The 20,662-nt window shown below is 33.9% G+C and overlaps 1 protein-coding gene across 7 annotated transcripts in view; it reads right to left on the reverse strand.

The window, feature by feature from the left end:
- The window catches only part of LOC111424712 (peptidoglycan recognition protein 3-like), a 76,134-nt gene that overhangs the window by 1,716 nt on the left and 53,756 nt on the right, over window positions 1-20,662 (reverse strand). For 2 of the 7 annotated variants that reach the window (XM_071197925.1, XM_023058372.2), the window contains one exon: window positions 17,366-18,547. The exons of 4 other annotated variants lie outside the window; for them this stretch is intronic. In XM_071197925.1, the coding sequence (XP_071054026.1) occupies window positions 17,439-18,547 (1,109 nt within the window). In that variant the 3' untranslated portion in view covers window positions 17,366-17,438. Of the gene's footprint in view, window positions 1-6,256; window positions 8,139-17,365; window positions 18,548-20,662 lie in introns of those variants that run through there. One more of the 7 variants, XM_023058381.2, reaches the window with a different exon arrangement.

Genomic DNA, 20,662 nt, shown 5'->3' on the forward strand with positions numbered 1-20,662 from the left:
TATACTTAGAGGAGTTAATTATGAAAATATGAAAACTATATTCTATAACTTATATGAGTGTTTTTCTTTTAAGATTAATGCCAAACTCATAAGGTCTAAGAGCAAGAAAGAGAAGGCCAGTTTTAATTACTATGATTTTAGTGAAACTATATGCTTGATGGCAAAGATGTCTGAAGTTTAAATGATATGAGACATGTTACCGGTCATCATAGAACGCAATGATGCCCAATATTGTTGTGTGTTGATTCACAAATCCAAATTTATGTAAAATAGACTTAAATGAATGTTTGAATATTTCTTGTTGTTACTTACAAGGACGGAAATACCTGATATTACCACAGAGGCGATAGAACTATCCTTGAGGAAAGCAAGCAATAACAAGTCACTACGTGAAGGCAATGTAGTTTCGGATGCAACTGAAATAGGCGAGCAACACTTACTTGAAAAACTAAGAGATCTTTTTAACTTCTGCCTGTACAATAACACGATTTCCAATAAATGGCATAATTCCGTCATGATCCTACTCCATAAGAAAGGTGACATAGCTGAACTAGAGAATTATCGGCATATAAGCTTTCTTGTCATCTTTATAAACTTGTTACAAGAATAATAACCACTCGATTAGAAAATAAAATTGGTTTATATCAGCCAGTCGAACAGGTGGGATTTTGCCGAGGATTTAGAACAAATGACCACGTCCAAACTATCAAGATACTCATCGATAAGACAATATAGTGTAAAAGAGATTTAGTTTTGGCATTCGTCGATTTTCACAATGCATTACAATTGAGTCAATGGCAGTTTTGCAAGTACTTTAAGAATGCAGGGTCGATTATCAATACACCAAACTTATTTATAACATCTACTAAAATGCTGCCATGATGACTAATTGGAAGTGGGGTAAGACAAGGTGATACAATAAAAGTACATTTAAAAAGCTAAATTCGACCCAAATAGACGTAAACATTGACGGCAAATACTTGAGTAATTTGCGTTTCGCGGGTGATATGGTTCTTATTTCGGATAGCCTTGGAGAGATGAAACTGATGCTGAACGAATTACAGGAGGTTGGGTAGATATCGACATGGGGCTATGAAAATTTTAGACAAATTTTGGTTCCAGTTCTAACATTAACATTTGTGATAATGAGTTTGAAAGGGTTGACAGCTATGTATATCTTGGTCATGAAGTTGACTTAAGCGATCTAAACAGAAGGTTCACTCTCGCATGAGCAGCCTACGGTAAACTTATAGACATTTTCAACAGCGATATTTCCATACATTTGAAAAGAAAGTCTTTTCATTCGTGCATGCTGCGGGTTATAAAATACGACTCTGAAATTTTAACATTAACAGTTCAAAGTAACGCAGAAATAGATTGAAAGGTCGATATCGGGTGTAAACTACATACGAAATAGAGACCTGTGAAGAAGATCTGGTGTAAATAGCCACAATGTAGTCAACGTTGTGGTAAAACTCAAATGGAACTGAACGGGTCACATCGCGCGAATGGAGAATAAGTAGTGGACAAAACGGTTGCTCGAATGGTGACCGCATGCGGATAGACGGAGTAGAGGAAAGTCGTATACATGCTTGATGGACCACGTTAAAAGAATGACCAACAATTGGATTTAACAGTACAGAACAGAATAGAATGGAACAGAATAAGGGAGACAATAAGGTACGATGTTGATTACAAATTGTTGAGTAAATTAATCGTTCCTCGTTTCATAAATAAGTCTAACAGCATTCTAGATATAGATACTCTACCATGCTAAGCTGACAGGAAGTATGTAAACTAGTGTTAGTTATACTTTTAGTTCAATGAAAAATATACAATAGACCTAGAACTAGAAAGTTTCGGGGTTAGCCCTGCGTCTTCAGATAGCTTTTATTTACCTGTTTTATATACCCAACATACCACAGATATTAGTATTGATTAGAATTGTTATACTATTGTGCATGTCAACAATATCAAATATTTATATTCATTTGAATATTATTATTTGAAACAGTCTGTCAACAAATGATGACGCTAATGCGCAAGTGGAAATTGAAAGGTTGATTCATGAGACCGACTTCTGGTAAATGTTAAAGACACTCCAAAATAAATTTTCTTCAGAATTTTTCTTTTCTTTCTAATATAAATATATTTACGATAAAGGTTCTAAAAACACACAGCAAATACAAACAACATAACAACAGCCGACTAAGCGTCAAACGTAATGTATTGGTCTGATACTGACATTATTTTCTGGACTACAAAAAAACAAAGGATGAAGCAGTCTTTTGAGATTTTACCGTCCTTGATTTAAATCAAACGTGATCTAAAATACAGATACATAAAATGCAAGTGGCGTTTACTTTACCAGGAAAAAATCCCTGTAAATATTATCACACCTGTGACAATTTATCAGGTAGCGATGACACCGGTAAATATCATATCTCCAATGAAGAAAATTCTTTGGCAAGCCAAGTATCAGAACGACCATTGGTTGATGCAGATTATACAGCCTATTATTAATTATTCAGCCATTATGAAGGTATTAAGATAGATGCAAATTTGTGTTCATTGTGTAACATAACTCTAAGTGAGACAGGGCAAGACCATGATTGCCACCGATACTCCGAAAAAAACTGAAATTGAAAATAATAAAATGAAAAAGAGAATACAGTAACAAAAAATCTAGTTGCAGAATTTGTTGAGACTATTGTTACTGATTTTCGGCTAGTGACAATGACGAAGAAGATATTTCTAAATAACTAGTGAGACTTCAATATGACGCTAAGTTTTATAAAAGAATTCAAAAATGCTTTATAGGGCAGGTGATTGAAACAATGACAGTGAAAGATCTAATAAGATTAGATCAATCATTTGAGGAACTGGATAATTTTTGCTTAGTGCGGTAAAAAAATTGGTTAAAGGGATTTCTTTTCGTTTAAAGTATAATTTAGAACGTTTTTGTGCCTTGTTGCCTTTTTAGTCAAATTTCCTTAGCTGAAGAGACCAACCGAAGTCGTAACAAGCGAACCTCTGTTATGTTTGTCAAACGACATTTTCAAAACGTACGAATTTTGTACAGCCATTTTGTACGCCCAAGCGGATTCTGTAGCAATTCTAAAATATAAAGTTTTCTCAAAAGATAAACAAAAATTTTTCTTTGAAAATTGCTTTGAACAACTGCACTTTGCAAAATTTTCGTTCTACAACTTCTTTGTCGTACAAAAAATTATTCGCTTCGTCAAAAGCAAAGCCTCTTCTTGTACAAAATTCGTACTTTGGTAAATTTGGCAAAACAAAAGACTGTCTTTGAAAATGTCATTCGACAAACATAACAAAATTATTTTTGTTTCGACAACGATTGGTCTCTTCAGCTAAGGAAATTTGTCAGGAAACGCAACAATGCTTCTGACATCTCAAGACAAACGTGATTGTTAAATGATGAAAGCTTACTTTGAGCATAGTTATGATTATATTTCTTACAAAAAGCCGTGAAAACTTGTGAACATATGTTTATTTATCGTTAAATAGTTAATATATGTGTTCCAGGCAAATGGTTCTTTGAAGTAAATAGCTTTTTCCTAGTCAGATACTATCTGCCTAGGCAACTAGTGTTATTCCATTTATTTCAGTCTAAATTCTACTTTCCTAGGCAAATAGCACATGGCTAAAATATTTTCAGGTGAATAGCTCTATAACCAACCCAACCCCACTCCGGGAATGCTTTATTTCTTTAAGAGAGGTCTGCACTTTATAGTCACTGTTTTTTGGGCAAGGAATGTCAAAATGCCAGTGGCAGCCTCCGAAATTTCAGTGCAGTACAAAAAGGTGTACAGGGTGGTTCAAATTCGTTGTCCGAATAGGACAACGAATTTGAACCGAATTTTTAGAATAAAGCTAAAAATAAACTTTTTTTTGGTGTCGTAAAAGAAATTAAATTTACAGTTCAAAAATACGATGATGTGCAATCAGACCTATAGTAGATACCATTGCAGCAACAATTCATCAAAACAAGTAAATTTTTGTATTTAGTATTTAAGTCTTCAAGAAATAAATCCTTTATTTGTATTTTTATTAAACTTAATAAAAGTATATGAAACTGTTATGCATTCTTTGAAAATGATATGCAAATAATTTGACTCGTTTGACACTCATTAGTGACTTTAATTTAACTACTTTATGTAACTACTTACTACTTTATTTTATTGTGAACAGGTACCTATTTGCCTAAAACAAGCTTAGACAGATACTATTTATCTTGTGCAATAGTATTTGCCTAGACATTTAATGATAAAAGTGTAACGAACTACTGTTTGCCTAGGCAGACAGTATCTGACTAGGAAAATGCTATCTACCTCAAATAACCATTTGCCTGCGACATATGCACCTTTTAACATATTATGGTAATGTTTATGTTGTTAGATTGTAATATTATTTATGTTAGTAATATGATATGTATTTTTAATTATTAAAGGAATGCTAAAAATCATTGTGGACATAATAGTTATTTATATTACAAGTGGACTAGAAACATAATTACAGTACGAGTGTGGAGAATTGCAATCACAGGAGTACTGTAATTATGCTCTACCCCACGTGTGATATACAGCATTTTATCTACGACTGCTAAAAATTACTACAAAATCAATTTCTTTAGAAAAGTTTATTTGACATTTATGAAAATATTTTGAAATGATTGTTGACAATTTTGAATTGTCAGTTTCAACAACATGTTTACTCATCTGGAATAAGTGTTTTGAAATGTAAAAACATAACAATTAATGTTTATAATAAATAGTATTGTTTCTTTGTAAGTAGATAGCACTTTTTCTTTTGTATTGTTGCTCGTTTCAATGAATTTAGTCTGTTCTGATTAGGCTAAAAATGCGTTACGTAATGAAACCAGTGCGGTAATGAACTTCATACGTAACTCAAATCACCTCAAATGAGTACGGTAATGATGACTTATCCAAGCAGTCGTAGATAAAATATATTTATTAAATATATTTATATTATTTACATATGTATATGCCAAATAATATGGTTACAATAATTGAACTTTAATATAATAATTATTGATCAGTCTCCTATATGTATGAGAATAACTAAAAGTTATCCTTTACAGAACGTTTCTCTCTCCGTTATATCTTTAGAATAGTCCTCTGGGTTCCAATTCGGCCATTTTTTAATTTCATCCAATAAATTTTTACTCGTAACATCAGTTCCTGGTAAAATTTGCGATAAAGCAACCATTTTATAATTGCCGCTTATGTATCGCTTCACAACACCCATCTTTATTAACCTTTTAGCAGCAATAATTTGATCTTTCGATGGTTTTTTGTCAGAATAGTTCCCTATGAAAGCTATCGCTAAAGAGGCACCATTGCAATTTGTAGCTACTTCAGGTTCAGTTTTCCATCCTCTGCCATAATAAACGTTTCCATCGCCGCCAATTAGAAAATTGTAGAGTATATCTGATCGGGACGCATTTATATTTTGCTCTTGTAGATTACGAACGTATATGATACAAGCACTTTGCTCGGTACAATCTTCCGATTGTGTTTCCGCTATTATTATATTTGGAACTGGAAGCGATAGATGAGGTTCGTTTACTGTTTCACCTGCCACCCATTTAATACGCTGGATGATTGTCACATCTCCTTGAGCTATAAAAAAAAAATATTATACTCTAATTGTAAGTAAAATAAATAAAATGAATACAAAAATGGGAAAATTAATAGAAGGTTAAAATAAAAAATAGGGTGAAATAAACTTTTTTATTATGTAATATAATAATAATAAAGCTTTTTACACACACGATATAATACAATAAAGAATTTACAAGTTGTTCGAGTCAGTCTTAAAATCATAAAAGTGAGGCCAAGTTTTAATTTCTGGAATTAGTAATTGTCCAGGGCTTTCAAAAGGTCTGACTTGGTTCATTCCCACCAATTTATAATCTTTATCAATGTATCTTTTTTGAACACCTTCGGCAATTAATAAATGGGCTTGTATAAGTTGAAACGGTTCCGGAAAAATCTTTGTGAACGTTCCAATAAAGGCAATCCCAATGCTAACATTATTGTATCCAAGAGTGTGAGCACCCATATTATCCCACCCTCTAGCGTCGTACACGTTACCATCACCACCAATCATAAAACTATAAGCGATATCGGCCCCTTTGCAAATATCCATATGATAATCTTGAATGCTTATTGCTTGTAAATAACACGTGTCGATAGAAAGGACGCTGTTTTTCATGTAATCAACCAGGTCACATTGCAAGCGAATGTACCAATAAGAATTCGACTGGTAATAATAAAGCGAGCATCTCTACGGTAATAGTTACGGACTTTTCAGTTATGATAATTAACGTTGACGGACATGAGGTTAAGGCACTCATCGACACAGGCAGTGCACCTTACACAAAGTAGCGTATATTTGAAAATTGGCCAACCTGCGTTACAATCTGAGGAAGTTGAACTGCTTGGATTGGGAACTACAAAAACTAGATCATTTGAAAGCTGTACAACATGTGTGAAGATTAATGGCGACGAATATAAAACAAAAATGCTTGTTGTTCAAGATAGTGCTTTAAGAGTTCCAGTAACTTTGGGAGGTATTTTGTTGAAGGAAGCCCGAGTAATTGTAGATTCATCCGAGGTTAAAATAGAAAAACTGGAGAAAGTAAAGAAAGTTGAAATTGAAGAAGAAAAATTAGGAAACTCAACGGCAAATGACGAAGAAGCGAATGTATTTCAAATTTATTTCGAGGAAGATGATTTAAATTTGGATTATGTTAAGGAAAAGGACATTGTAGAGCATATATTACGTTTAAAGAGAGCATCCTGTGGAAAATAAGGTATTTGATACTGAGCCAATCATCTTAAAGGATGAAATCCCTATTTATCAACGGCCTAGAAGACTGTCTGAGTATGAAGAGCAGGAGGTGAGGAAACAGCTTCAACAATGTTCGGTCGGAGTGAATAATCCGACCGAGCACTTCTGAATTTGCCAGTCCGATGGTGTTGACAAGTTGTTCGAGTCAGTCTTAAAATCATAAAAGTGAGGCCAAGTTTTAATTTCTTGAATTAGTAATTGTCCAGGGCTTTCAAAAGGTCTGACTTGGTTCATTCCCACCAATTTATAATCTTTATCAATGTATCTTTTTTGAACACCTTCGGCAATTAATAAATGGGCTTGTATAAGTTGAAACGGTTCCGGAAAAATCTTTGTGAACGTTCCAATAAAGGCAATTCCAATGCTAACATTATTGTATCCAAGAGTGTGAGCACCCATATTATCCCACCCTCTAGCGTCGTACACGTTACCATCACCACCAATCATAAAACTATAAGCGATATCGGCCCATTTGCGATTATCCATATGATAATCTTGAATGCTTATTGCTTGTAAATAACACGTGTCTTTATCAAAACAACGTTCAGTTGCTGTGTGGTGGATTATAACGTATGGTACTGGAAGTTTTAAAGGAATGTATGTACCTCTATTTGTTCTCGCACCCCATTCCTTTCTTGAAATAATAGTAAGATTTGTTTGAAGTGACATGCAAGAGTTGTTTGATTTTGAATCTGCAGTAGTAAAATCGAAGAAGTGGTCCCAAGTTTTAATTTCCTTAATCAATGATTTTCCCGGACTTTCAAATGTACTGACTTGATTTATTCCGATCAATCTATATTCTTTACATAAGAGACCTCTTTTTATTCCATCCTCAATCAATAATTGAGCTTGTTCTAATTGATTCGCGTCCGGAAGAAACTTTGTGAACGTTCCAATAAAAGCAATACCAATGCTAACATTATTGTATCCTTTCGCGTGAGCACCCCAATAATTCCACCCTGTCCCTTCGTAAACATAACCATCTCCGCCAATCATAAAACTATAACCAACATCGTCAACTTTGAAACTTTCCATAGGACGATTTTGAATATTAAATGCTTGTGCTTTACAAGTGGTTCGATTAAAACACCGTTCAGTTGCTGTGTGGTGAATTATTACGTAGGGTATGGGTTTTTTTAAGAGGGTGTAATCTCCTTTATGAGGCACTGCTCCCCAGTCGGATCTTGAAAGCATTCGGAGACCCCGTGAATGAGATGCCATATACTCTAGTGTTGATCCTGTAATGAAAATAATAGACTTAGAGGTCTAAAAAATAAAGGGCTTTGCTTTTTAATGGGTTTATTAAAACAATTGTGACGTTATAAACACATATATATATGTAGGATCAAATTCCCCTAAGTACCGGTTACGAACTAGAAAAGAGCGGAAGAAGAAGGGATACAAGTGTTGCATGTGAGAGTTAGCAGGGTTAGCAGTGAGAGAGATACATTGATTCTTAACCAAAAGTGGTGTGCACAACGTGCCACAACATGGCAGAATTTGAAAGCCGAGTTCTTAAAGGCTTTTCCTACCAACTTTGACGAATCTGCGATTCACGCTCAATTGATGCGAAGAAAGAAGAAACTTATGAAGAGTATTTCTACGAAATGGTGGCGATAGCGAAGAAAGGACCCATCTCTGATCAGACTGTGATTAAATACATCATTGGAGAATTAAATCAACCAGACTTAGCAAAGGTGTTTGCATTACAGTTTTATTCTGCTCCAATTGATTTATTACAACGTATCAAAAACTATAAAGCTACTTTTCAGCCGGAAAGATATGAAAAACCTACACTTAGCAGAGATCAGCGGAATACCCAAAAAGTGTTACAACTGCAACGAAAGCGGACACATAGCGGTAAATTGTAGCCGACCAAAGAAACGACGCTGTTTTTCATGTAATCAACCAGGTCACATTGCAAGCGAATGTACCAATAAGAATTCGACTGGTAATAATAAAGCGAGCATCTCTACGGTAATAGTTACGGACTTTTCAGTTATGATAATTAACGTTGACGGACATGAGGTTAAGGCACTCATCGACACAGGCAGTGCACCTTACACAAAGTAGCGTATATTTGAAAATTGGCCAACCTGCGTTACAATCTGAGGAAGTTGAACTGCTTGGATTGGGAACTACAAAAACTAGATCATTTGAAAGCTGTACAACATGTGTGAAGATTAATGGCGACTAATATAAAACAAAAATGCTTGTTGTTCAAGATAGTGCTTTAAGAGTTCCAGTAACTTTGGGAGGTATTTTGTTGAAGGAAGCCCGAGTAATTGTAGATTCATCCGGGGTTAAAATAGAAAAACTGGAGAAAGTAAAGAAAGTTGAAATTGAAGAAGAAAAATTAGGAGACTCAACGGAAAATGACAAAGAAGCGAATGTATTTCAAATTTATTTCGAGGAAGATGATTTAAATTTGGATCATGTTAAGGAAAAGGACATTGTAGAGCATATATTACGTTTAAAGAGAGCATCCTGTGGAAAATAAGGTATTTGATACTGAGCAAATCATCTTAAAGGATGAAATCCCTATTTATCAACGGCCTAGAAGACTGTCTGAGTATGAAGAGCAGGAGGTGAGGAAACAGCTTCAACAATGTTCGGTCGGAGTGAATAATCCGACCGAGCACTTCTGAATTTGCCAGTCCGATGGTGTTGACTAAGAAGAAAAGTGGGGAAACCCGAATATGTATTGATTTTAGAATACTCAATGATAAAATTGTTAAGGACAGGTATCCTTTACCATTAATAGAGGACCAATTGGATAAGCTGATTGATGCCCGAGTGTTTAGCACACTTAATCTAAGAAATGGATTTTTCCACGTACCTCTGGAACGAGAAAGTATGGAAATATACTTTGGACTGTGCAATTCCTCGGCCGTCTTTCAGCGGTTTATCAATGAGGTTTTTAGGACACACATCAGAGAAGGAGAGATACTAACTTATTTAGATGATGTTGTAATAGTGGCATCCGATGGAGAACAAGCATTGGATCTATTAACCCGTGTAATAAAAACGGCAGAACGTTATGGTTTACAAATAAATTGGAGAAAATGCCAATTGATGAAAACAGATATCACCTATTTGGGACATTATATTGAGTATAACCTTATCGATCATCAGAGAAGAAAACGTTAGATGTCCAAAGATTTCCAAAACCTACAACTGTTCAACAGGTACAGAGTTTTCTTGGCTTGACGGGGTATTTTCGTAAATTTATTAGGGATTATGCACACATTGCAAAACCATTTGCTGCATAAGAATATTAAATTCAAGTTTGAAACACCACAGGAGGTTGCATTTGCGACGTTGAAAAATTTATTGTCTAGCAGACCAGTGTTGAGAATTTATCATCCCGTAACTGAATTACACACGGATGCGTCAAAACTTGGTTATGGAGCAGTACTTTTGCAAAAGGGCTATTTGAAGGAATATTTTAACTGTTACTATTAATTCCGAATTAATCTAGCAGGTGAAACGAGCTCAAGCTGCTGATGAGTATGTCAGAGCAGTGATAAAATTGTTAGAAAATAATCGACCATACGAAGACTATCAGTTAAAGTACGGGATATTGTATAAAACTGTACAGGGAACAGATTTGATTGTAATACCAAATAAGATGCAAATGGAAATAATAAGGAGAACGCACGAGGGTAATGGGCACTTTTCCATCAGAAAAACTGAAGATATGATTTTACGTGATTTTCTAATTCCAAAACTTAGATCGAAAATTGAACAAAGTATTAAAAACTGCATCAGATGTATCCTGGCGGAGCGAAAATACGGAAAGCAAGAAGGTTTTTTAAACCCAATCCCAAAAGAGGAAATTTCATTACAAACTTATCATATAGATCATCTGGGACCACTTGAAACTACGGCTAAGGACTACAAGTATTTGCTGGTAATCATCGATAGTTTTACCAAATTTGTGTGGCTATATCCTACTAAAACTGTTACAACGGAAGAAACTATTAGCAAATTGGAACAGCAGAAGATATTTGGTAATCCCGAACATATTGTCACCGATAGAGGGACAGCTTTACGGCAGAAAGGTTTAGGGCTTATTGTCGAGATGAAAATATTCAGATAGCCCACATAACTACCGGTGTTCCAAGAGCCAACGGACAAGTTGAGAGAATCAACCGTATAATAATACCGATATTAACTAAACTAACTGTCAATGATGAGTCAACATGGTTTAAACATGTCGGTAAAGTGTAACTATTCTTAAATAAAACGTATCAGAGAAGTATTCGAAAGGTGAAATCCTATTTGGAGTACCTTTGAAACACAAAGACGATATCACTATCAGATTAAAGGAAATAATCGAGGACGAGGAAAGAGGAAAACATACTGAAGATCCAAGCCGAAAACAGAAAACAATTTAATAAAAAGAGAAAACCTTCAACACAGCACAAGTGTGGAGATCTCATCGCTATAAAACGAACCCAATTCGTAAATTGCGCTAAGTTTAAATCAAAATTCTTGGGACCTTACAAGATTGTGACCGTTAAAAACCATGATCGAAGACTTCAACCACAGTGGATGAAGTAACATCAGAAGAAAAAGGTCAAACAGTAGAACTAAATGAAAATCAGATTTATGAGTTATCTCAAAATGAAGACGGAAGAAGCAATGAAGATCAAGATGAAAGTGAACAAGAAAACAATGGATCGAAGACGAACGACTTAGAAAAAGATCAAAATGGGATTTAGGGCGATTCCCAAATCAGGAATGGCCGATCTGTAGGATCAAATTCCCCTAAGTACCGGTTCGAACTAGAAAAGAGCTGAAGAAGAGGGGATGCGAGTGTTGCATGTGAGAGCTAACCACTTTTATTAGCCGGAGTCCGGCCTCTGTATACTCTGTGGAGCTAACAGTGTGTAACTAGCAGTGAGAGAGAGACATTGATTCTCAACCAAAAGTGGTGTATTTTTGAGGTTATAGTAGGGAACTAAATATCGATTTATTGTGTGTGCGTATTTTATTTTCTCCCACAATATCTAGTTTCCACATATATTCTTAATTATTAAGAAAATTTACAATATTTACTTTATTTGTTTCATTGATCTCATAATATAGTCGAGGAGGCTTTTTGTTCCAAATAATTTCTTTGATTTTTAACATTAATTAGTGGTTAAATTAAGCGGAATCGACATTGTCTTTTCAATCCTCTTAACCTTTATTCTTGACTTTGACTAGCCACTATGGCACATACAATTAAATCACTTTTTATAAAATACAATTAAAAATCACTTCAATTAATTTTTTCAACAAAATGTTTCCAATGTTTAATTTCTTCCATAACCATATTCCCAGGACTTTTCTCATTCGGGTTAATTTGTGATAATCCAACCAATTCATAATCCTCGTTTATATCTTTTTGTTCCACCCCAAATTAAATAACTTCTTGGGTTTGTTTCAATTGATTTTTGCTTGGTTTAACATCATTAAATGTTCCAATAAGAGCTATTCCAAGACTTTTGTTATCATAACCGGGGGTATACTGTCCAACACTTGTCCATTCTCTTTCTTCATACGAATAACCACGAATAACCATCGCCACCAACAACGAAGTTATATCGAACGTCTGGCCAGCCATTACTACGCATGTCATGACGTTGAATGCTGAGTAGATTATTTTTGCATATGTTAATTAACCTCTTAAGCGCCTATGTCGTATATAATCGTCATCACGAAAGTCGCTGCGAAGTGGGTATGCCGAATATATTCGCATGTTAGAAATTAAAGTGATATTCAATAGGCAAGACGATTTTCGCCACGTATATTTCATATTTGGCTAGTATAGACTTCGATCTAACACATGTTTGAACTGGTTTCACGTTTTAATTCGCTGTTTGCTTTTAAAACACATTTCTGCGCTTTTATTCGGTGATTTGTTCTTATCATTTAGACATGGCAAAAAAAAATTACATGTAAATATGTGTGATTCTGAAGATTCCGATACGGACGACGATTACAGTGAAAGTTACAGCGATGCTTCTTTTGATTCTTCAGATCACGATTTTGAAAGTGAAAATAAAAATGTAGATTCTTTTGTTGACATTCCTTGGAGCGATTCTGATCTTCCTCGACCACATTTTATTATATACACTGGTGAAGATACGTTATATGGTTCTCACTACCCTGATGAACTGGTATCTTCTGTGCATCTGTGTAAGTTCCAAAACTATCATTGTTTTGGAACTTACACATTCACTTCTGGGATGACTACTGTTTATTATTAGATAATTATTACTCAAGTATTGATCTCAGTGATAAACTAGCGAAATGTAAGACTGACTGTGTAGGAACTGTCCGATCAAACAGGAGAGGAATCCCAGAAGAAGTTAAAAACACAAAAGTAGTAAGAGATGAACAAATTGCACAATTTAGAAAGAAGCAGATGATGTTGAAATGGAAAGACAAAAAAGATATGATAATGGTAAGCTCCCTCCACGACAACGACACTCAAGATGTAATTTTGAAAAGAGGACATACAGTAAAAAAAGCCTATAGCAGTTGTAGAATACAACACAGGCATGGGCGGTGTAGACCTAGGGGACAATACTTATATTTTTATTCCTCTGCCAGAAGGAGCCTAAAAAAATTTTACTTGAAAATATTTCGCCACTTTTTGAACATAACTACCATAAGTTGTTACTAACTTCATAGAAAACTTGGTGAAATGCTTGGCGAAAAATATGCTAAAGAAAAAAATCTTTCAAAAGACCGATCAAGGACACCAAGGTCTTCTTGGCTACTAGAGCGACATTTCCCAGATTTCATTCCAACTACAACAAAACAAAAGCCGATAAAACTATGCGTCCTTTGTTATAACAACAAAAGGAAGGAATGACGATACTAGTGCAAAGACGTACGACTTAACTCGAAAGTTTCTAGTTCTAGGTCTAGTGTTAGTTCTAGTGATAGTTATTATGTTGTTTTAATAATGAAATAAACCTAATAAGCAGAAACTGTAATTCATTTTTTATGCAGTGGGCATGACGATTTTAAAAATAAAGATTATGGGTGTGACGAATATGTTCGCATGCGTCAAAACGAATCGCACACCAGGTTGTCCACATACGCTCGACGTAAAAAGCGCTTAAGAGGTTAATAATATTAATTTTATGTAATTATATACATTAATTATAATACTGAACGAATTACAGGAGGTGTGTGGATGAGTTGGGTAGATATCGGCATGGGGCTATCAAAATTTTAGACAAATATTGGTTCCAGTTCTAACATTAACATTGGTGATAATGAGGTTGAAAGGGTTGACAGCTACGTATATTTTGACCATGAAGTTAACTGAAGCGAACTAAACAGAAGGATCACTCTCGCATGAGCAGCCTACGGAAAACTTATAGACATTTTCAAGAGTGGTATTTCCATACATTTGAAAAGGAAGGCTTTCAATCCTTGCATGCTTCGGGTTATAAAATACGACTCTGAAATTTTAACATTAACGGTTCAAAGTAACGCAAAAAAAGATTGAGAGGTCGATATCGGGTGTACTACATACGAAATGGAGACCTGCGAAGAAGAACTTACGTAAATGGCCACAATGTAGTTAATGTTGTGGCAAAACTCAAATAGAATTGAACGGGTCACATCGCGTGAATGGAGAATGAGTAGTGGACAAAACGGTTGCTTGAATGGAGACCGCAAGCGCACAGACGGAGTAGAGGAAAGTCGCATACACGCTTGATGGACCACGTTAAAAAATGACCAACAATTGAATTTAACAGTACAGAACAGAACGGAATGGAATGAAACAGAATAAGGGAGGCCTATGTCCAACAATGGACACAAAGCGCTGCTTGTTGATGATGACTTGCAAGGAACTACAAAAATGATACGATGTTGATTACAAATTGTTGAGTAAATTAATCGTTCCTCGTTTCATAAATAAGTCTAACAGCATTCTAGATATTACTCTATCATGCTAAGCTGACAGGAAGTATCTGCAAAGTAGTGTTAGTTATACTTTTAGTTTAATGAAAAATATACAACAATCTAACGCTGAATAACAATTAAAACTAGAACTAACACTAGACCTAGAACTAGAAAGTTTCAGCAGTCTTTTTAGATTTTAGCGTCCTTGATTTGAAATCATAACGTGATCTAAAATACAGATACATAAGATATAACTTTCAAAAAGATTGGAATATTTCCTTATGATCGTCATATCTTCAATGGAGAAAATTTTTTGGCAAGCCAAGTATCAGAACGTCCATTGGTTGATGCAGATTACACAGCCCTACCAACGGTTTTGTATTGAGATCGATGCAAATTTGTCTTCAGTATGTAACATAACTCCAAGTGATACAAGAGGATATTCTACGAGAATTGAGTCGGTGCTAGGTAAGAAGAGAAGAAGATTGGACAAGACCATGAATGCCACCGATACTACGGAAAAAACTGTAATTGAAAATAATAAAATGAAAAAGAGAATACAGTAACAAAAAATCTAGTTGCAGAATTTGTTGAGACTATTGTTACTGATTTTAGGCTAGTGACAATGACGAAGAAGATATTTCTAAATAACTAGTGAGATTTCAATATGACGCTAAGTTTTATAAAAGAATTCAAAAATACTTTATAGGGCAGGTGATTGAAACAATGACAGAGAGTTTTCTGCAGAAAAGTCTTGTTCTGTTTTCTCATGTGTAACAGATGTTTGTAAGATATTAAATAACCAAATTGATAAAGATTTGGACGTTTCTAATGTAAGCAGGGGTCGACATTTTCCCCCAATATAAAATCTGATATCATTTCATAGGAAAAATATGAAACATCATAAGCTAAGTTTTTTTGCACTATTTGGCAATAAAACTGTTCACTTATTACTTCTTTTTTCTTTCTAATTAAACTAAATGTGAAAGAAAAATTATTGAAAGTGACTGTATCAGCGTTCCCGCTAAAGGGGGAACATTGAGACAAATACACCGTTTTAAACTCATCATTTTTTTTTTCCTCTTAGTTTATTGTAATGTAATACAGTGAAAGATCTAATAAGATTAGATCAATCATTTGAAGTGTTGGACAGTTGAAGTGTTGGACAATTTTTGCTTAGTGCGGTAACAAAATTGGGCAATGGAATTTCTTTTCGTTTATTAATTTAGAACGTTTTTGTGCCTGAAAAAAGGGTATTCACAAAAAGTGGTCTCCGCCCACACGGATTCTGTTGCTCAAACCAATTCTAAAAGATAAAGTTTTCTCAAAAGTCAAAGAAAAATTTTTTTTTGAAAATTGCTTTGAGCAACATCGTTCTGCAATTAGGAACACTACACCCTTGTGTAGAATCCGTAACCACTTTTTGTGAATATCCCATCTTATCTTCGACAAAATTATTCGCTTCGTCAAAAGCAAAGCCTCTTCTTGTACAAAATTCGTACTTTGGAATATTTGGCAAAGCATAAGACTGCGTTTTGAAAACGGCACACGTGGTTGTTACAAGATGAAAGCTTACTTTGAGCAGAGTTACGATATTTCTTACAAAAAGCCATGAAAACTTATGAACATACGTTTATTTATCGTTAAAGACTTAATATATGCACCTTTTAACATATTATGGTAATGTTTATGTTGTTAGATTGTAATGTTATTTATGTTAGTAATATTATATGTATTTTTAATTATTAAAAGAATGCTAAAAATCATTGTGGACATAAAATATATTTATTAAATATATTTATAATATTTACATCTATCCCAAATAATATGGTTACAATAATTGAACGTTAATATAATAATTATTGGTCAGTCTCCTGTATGTATGAGAATAACTAAAAGTTATCCTTTACAGAACGTTTCTCTCTCCGTTATATCTTTAGAATAGTCCTTTGGGTGCCAATTCGGCCAATCTTTAATTTCATCCAATAAATTTTTACTCGTAACATCAGTTCCTGGTAAAATTTGCGATAAAGCAACCATTTTATAATTGCCGCTTATGTATCGGTTCACAACACCCGTCTTTATTAACCTTTTAGCAGCAATAATTTGATCTTTCGATGGTTTTTTGTCAGAATAGTTCCCTATGAAAGCTATCGCTAAAGAGGCACCATTGCAATTTGTAGCTACTTCAGGTTGAGTTTTCCATCCTCTGCCATAATAAACGTTTCCATCGCCGCCAATTAGAAAATTGTAGAGTATATCTGATTTTTGGGACGCTTCTATATTTTGGTTTTGTAGATAACGAACGTATTTGATACAAGCACTTTGCTCGGTACAATCTTCCGATTGTGTTTCCGCTATTATTATATTTGGAACTGGAAGCGATAGATGACGTTCGCTTACTGGTTCAGTTGCCACCCATTTAATACGCTGGATGATTGTCACATCTCCTTGAGCTATAAAAAAAAAATATTATACTCTAAGTAAAATAAATAAAATGAATACAAAAAGGGGGAAAATTAATAGAAGATTAAAATAAAAAATAGGGTGAAATAAACTTTTTTATTATGTAATGTAATACATAAAGCTTTTTACACATACAATATAATGCAATAAAGAATTTACAAGTTGTTCGAGTCAGTCTTAAAATCATAAAAGTGAGGCCAAGTTTTAATTTCTTGAATTAGTAATTTTCCAGGGCTTTCAAAACCAGTGACTTGATTCATTCCCACCAATTTATAATCTTTATTAATATATCCTTTTTGAACACCTTCGGCAATTAATAAATGGGCTTGTGTAAGTTGTAACGGTTCCGGAAAAACCTTTGTGAACGTTCCAATAAAGGCAATCCCAATGCTAACATTATTGTATCCAAGAGTGTGAGCACCCATATTATCCCACCCTCTAGCTTCGTACACGTTACCATCACCACCAATCATAAAACTATAACCGATATCGTCCCATTCAAAACTATCCATATGAAAATCTTGAATATTTGTTGCTTGTAAATAACAACTGTCTACATCAAAACAACGTTCAGTTGCTGTGTGGTGGATTATAACGTATGGTACTGGATGCTTTAAAGGAGTGTATGTACCTATATTTGTTCTCGCACCCCATTCGTTTCTTGAAATAATAGTAAGATTTGTTTGAAGTGACATGCAAGAGTTGTTTAATTTTGAATCTGCAGTAGCAAAATCGAAGAAGTGGTCCCAAGTTTTAATTTTCTTAATCAATGATTTTCCCGGACTTTCAAATGTACTGACTTGATTCATTCCGACCAATCTATATTCTTTACATATGTGTCCTCTTTTTATTCCATCCTCAATCAATAATTGAGCTTGTTCTAATTGATACGCCTCCGGAAGAAACTTTGTGAACGTTCCAATAAAAGCAATACCAATGCTTACATTATTGTATCCTTTAGCGTGAGCGCCCCAATAATTCCACCCTCTCCCTTCGTAAACATAACCGTCTCCACCAATCATAAAACTATAACCAACATCGTCAAATTTGAAACTTTCCATATGAAAATGTTGAATATTAAATGCTTGTGCTTTACAAGTGTCTCGACTAAAACACCGTTCAGTTGCTGTGTGGTGAATTATTACGTAGGGTACGGGTTTTTTTAAGAGGGTGTAATCTCCTTTATGTGGCACTGCTCCCCAGTCGGATCTTGGAAGCATTCGGAGACCCGGTGGAAGAGATGTTATATATTCTGATGATGGTCCTGAAATGAAAATAATAGACTTAGAGGACTAAAAAGTAAAGGGCTTTGCTTTTTAATGGGTTTATTAAAACAATTGTGTCGTTATAAAATACATATATTCTTAATTATTAAGAAAATTTACAATATTTACTTTATTTGTTTAATTAATCGCATAATATAGTCGATTCCGATTAATTGGGATGTTGTATCTGAGGCTTTTTGTTCCAATTAATTTCTTTGATTTTTAATATTAATTCAGTCTTCTTAACCTTTATTCTTGACTTTTGACTAGCCACTGTGGCACATAAAATTACATCACTTTTTATAAATCACAATTAAAAATCACTTCAATTAATTTTTTCAACAAAATGTTTCCAATGTTTAATTTCTTCCATAACCATATTCCCAGGACTTTTTTCATTCGGGTTGATTTGTGATAATCCAACTAATTCATAATCCTCGCTTATATATTTTTGTTCCACCCCAAATTTAATAACTTCTTGGGTTTGTTTCAATTGATTTTTGCTTGGTTTAATATCATTAAATGTTCCAATAAGAGCTATTCCAAGACTTTTGTTATCATAACCGGGGGTATGCTGTCCAACACTTGTCCATCCTCTTCCTTCATACGAATAACCATCGCCACCAACAACGAAGTTATATCGAACGTCTGGCCAACCATTACTATTCATGTCATATTGTTGAATGTTGAGTAGATTATTTTTGCATATGGCTAAAATATTGCATCGTTCTGTTTTCGTATGATGGATAATGACGTATTTTACAGGAGTTTTTAATATGGGGAGTGGTTTACGTGATGGCTTCGCTAACCATTCGGTTCTACCCAATAAATGAAGACCCGGTGACAAAACTGGTTCGTATTCGTTCGTATTATCTGAGTCTGAGGTGTCTGGAACACAAGAAAACATTGAAAGTCCAAACTTTAATTTTGATAATAACATTTTATTAATAAATTAACATCAGACTCAGATACGAAACTTTGAAGCATTATCAAAGAGGTAAGTGGCATAAATGGATTAGAAAGTTTCATATGTAACGGGTTAACGTACGGATGATTAGAACGGTTACAACATACATTTTGTGGTCTACTTAAACAACAATAAATTCCATCATTTAATCGTTGAAATTTATTTAGCCATTTGACGTCATTACAAGGTCTTGTTATTTCAAGTTAATCTTGTATAAAGGATTCAACACGAAGTATACCTTGAGCCGGTTTTCTTTTTTTACTTTTATTTCAACTCAAACTCACTCGGACTTTATACACATTTATTATACATACAATATAAAATGGTATATACTCATTTTTAATTTTTATTAAAAATTTGGTTTTATTTATTCAAAAAATGTTTATTTATTGGTGGCGTTTGTCAAGGTAATATTAGGTAATAAATATAAAACCACAGAAAAGACTTTAATGGAAACTTTTCGCGTTATTATAATCGTCACATGAAGGTTGTAAGGTGTAAACAATGTTATTAACAATGAAAGAAACATAAAATTTTGTTAAGTCAAAACGAATTGTATGGTTTGACTAAAATTTATTAAAATCGCATATTAATATGTGCGATTGTTGATGTCGTTGTGAAACAGAGGATAACATATTGAGATTATTTTCAATCTAATTAGGTGAAGCAAAAACAATCTCTTATCAGAGATATTATTATTTAGTCTGTATATATGCTGATGGATTATCGAGTTTTGGATCTATCAAAATACTACGAAATTCATAAATTAATGTTATTATTTCGATATAATGTAAATATATTGAGACATAAATTATTTTTAGATCTATATTTATTTTTATATTTAGGATATTTTGTTTATATAATCGGTTTTTATTATCATCTTCAAAAATATTTATTAATGGTTACAATTTGAATGTAAAAAATGGTAAAAAAAAATGTTACCTCACCAAATAATTTAGCTAAGAAATTATTTATTCTCTACAACTAAGAACACGTTTGCTGTAGTGAAAATTGATTTTATTCATTTAGCATAAAATTCTAGAAATTTTCTTTTGTAACATTTTCTACTCATTAGGCCGGCCATTCTCTTGCCAAAATAAAAAATAATCAAAACCATAATCGAGAAAATCTTTTTGGGAAATTTCTC

Source organism: Onthophagus taurus, chromosome 1 (assembly GCF_036711975.1).
Source record: "Onthophagus taurus isolate NC chromosome 1, IU_Otau_3.0, whole genome shotgun sequence".
Classification (NCBI taxonomy): Eukaryota; Metazoa; Arthropoda; class Insecta; order Coleoptera; family Scarabaeidae; genus Onthophagus; species Onthophagus taurus.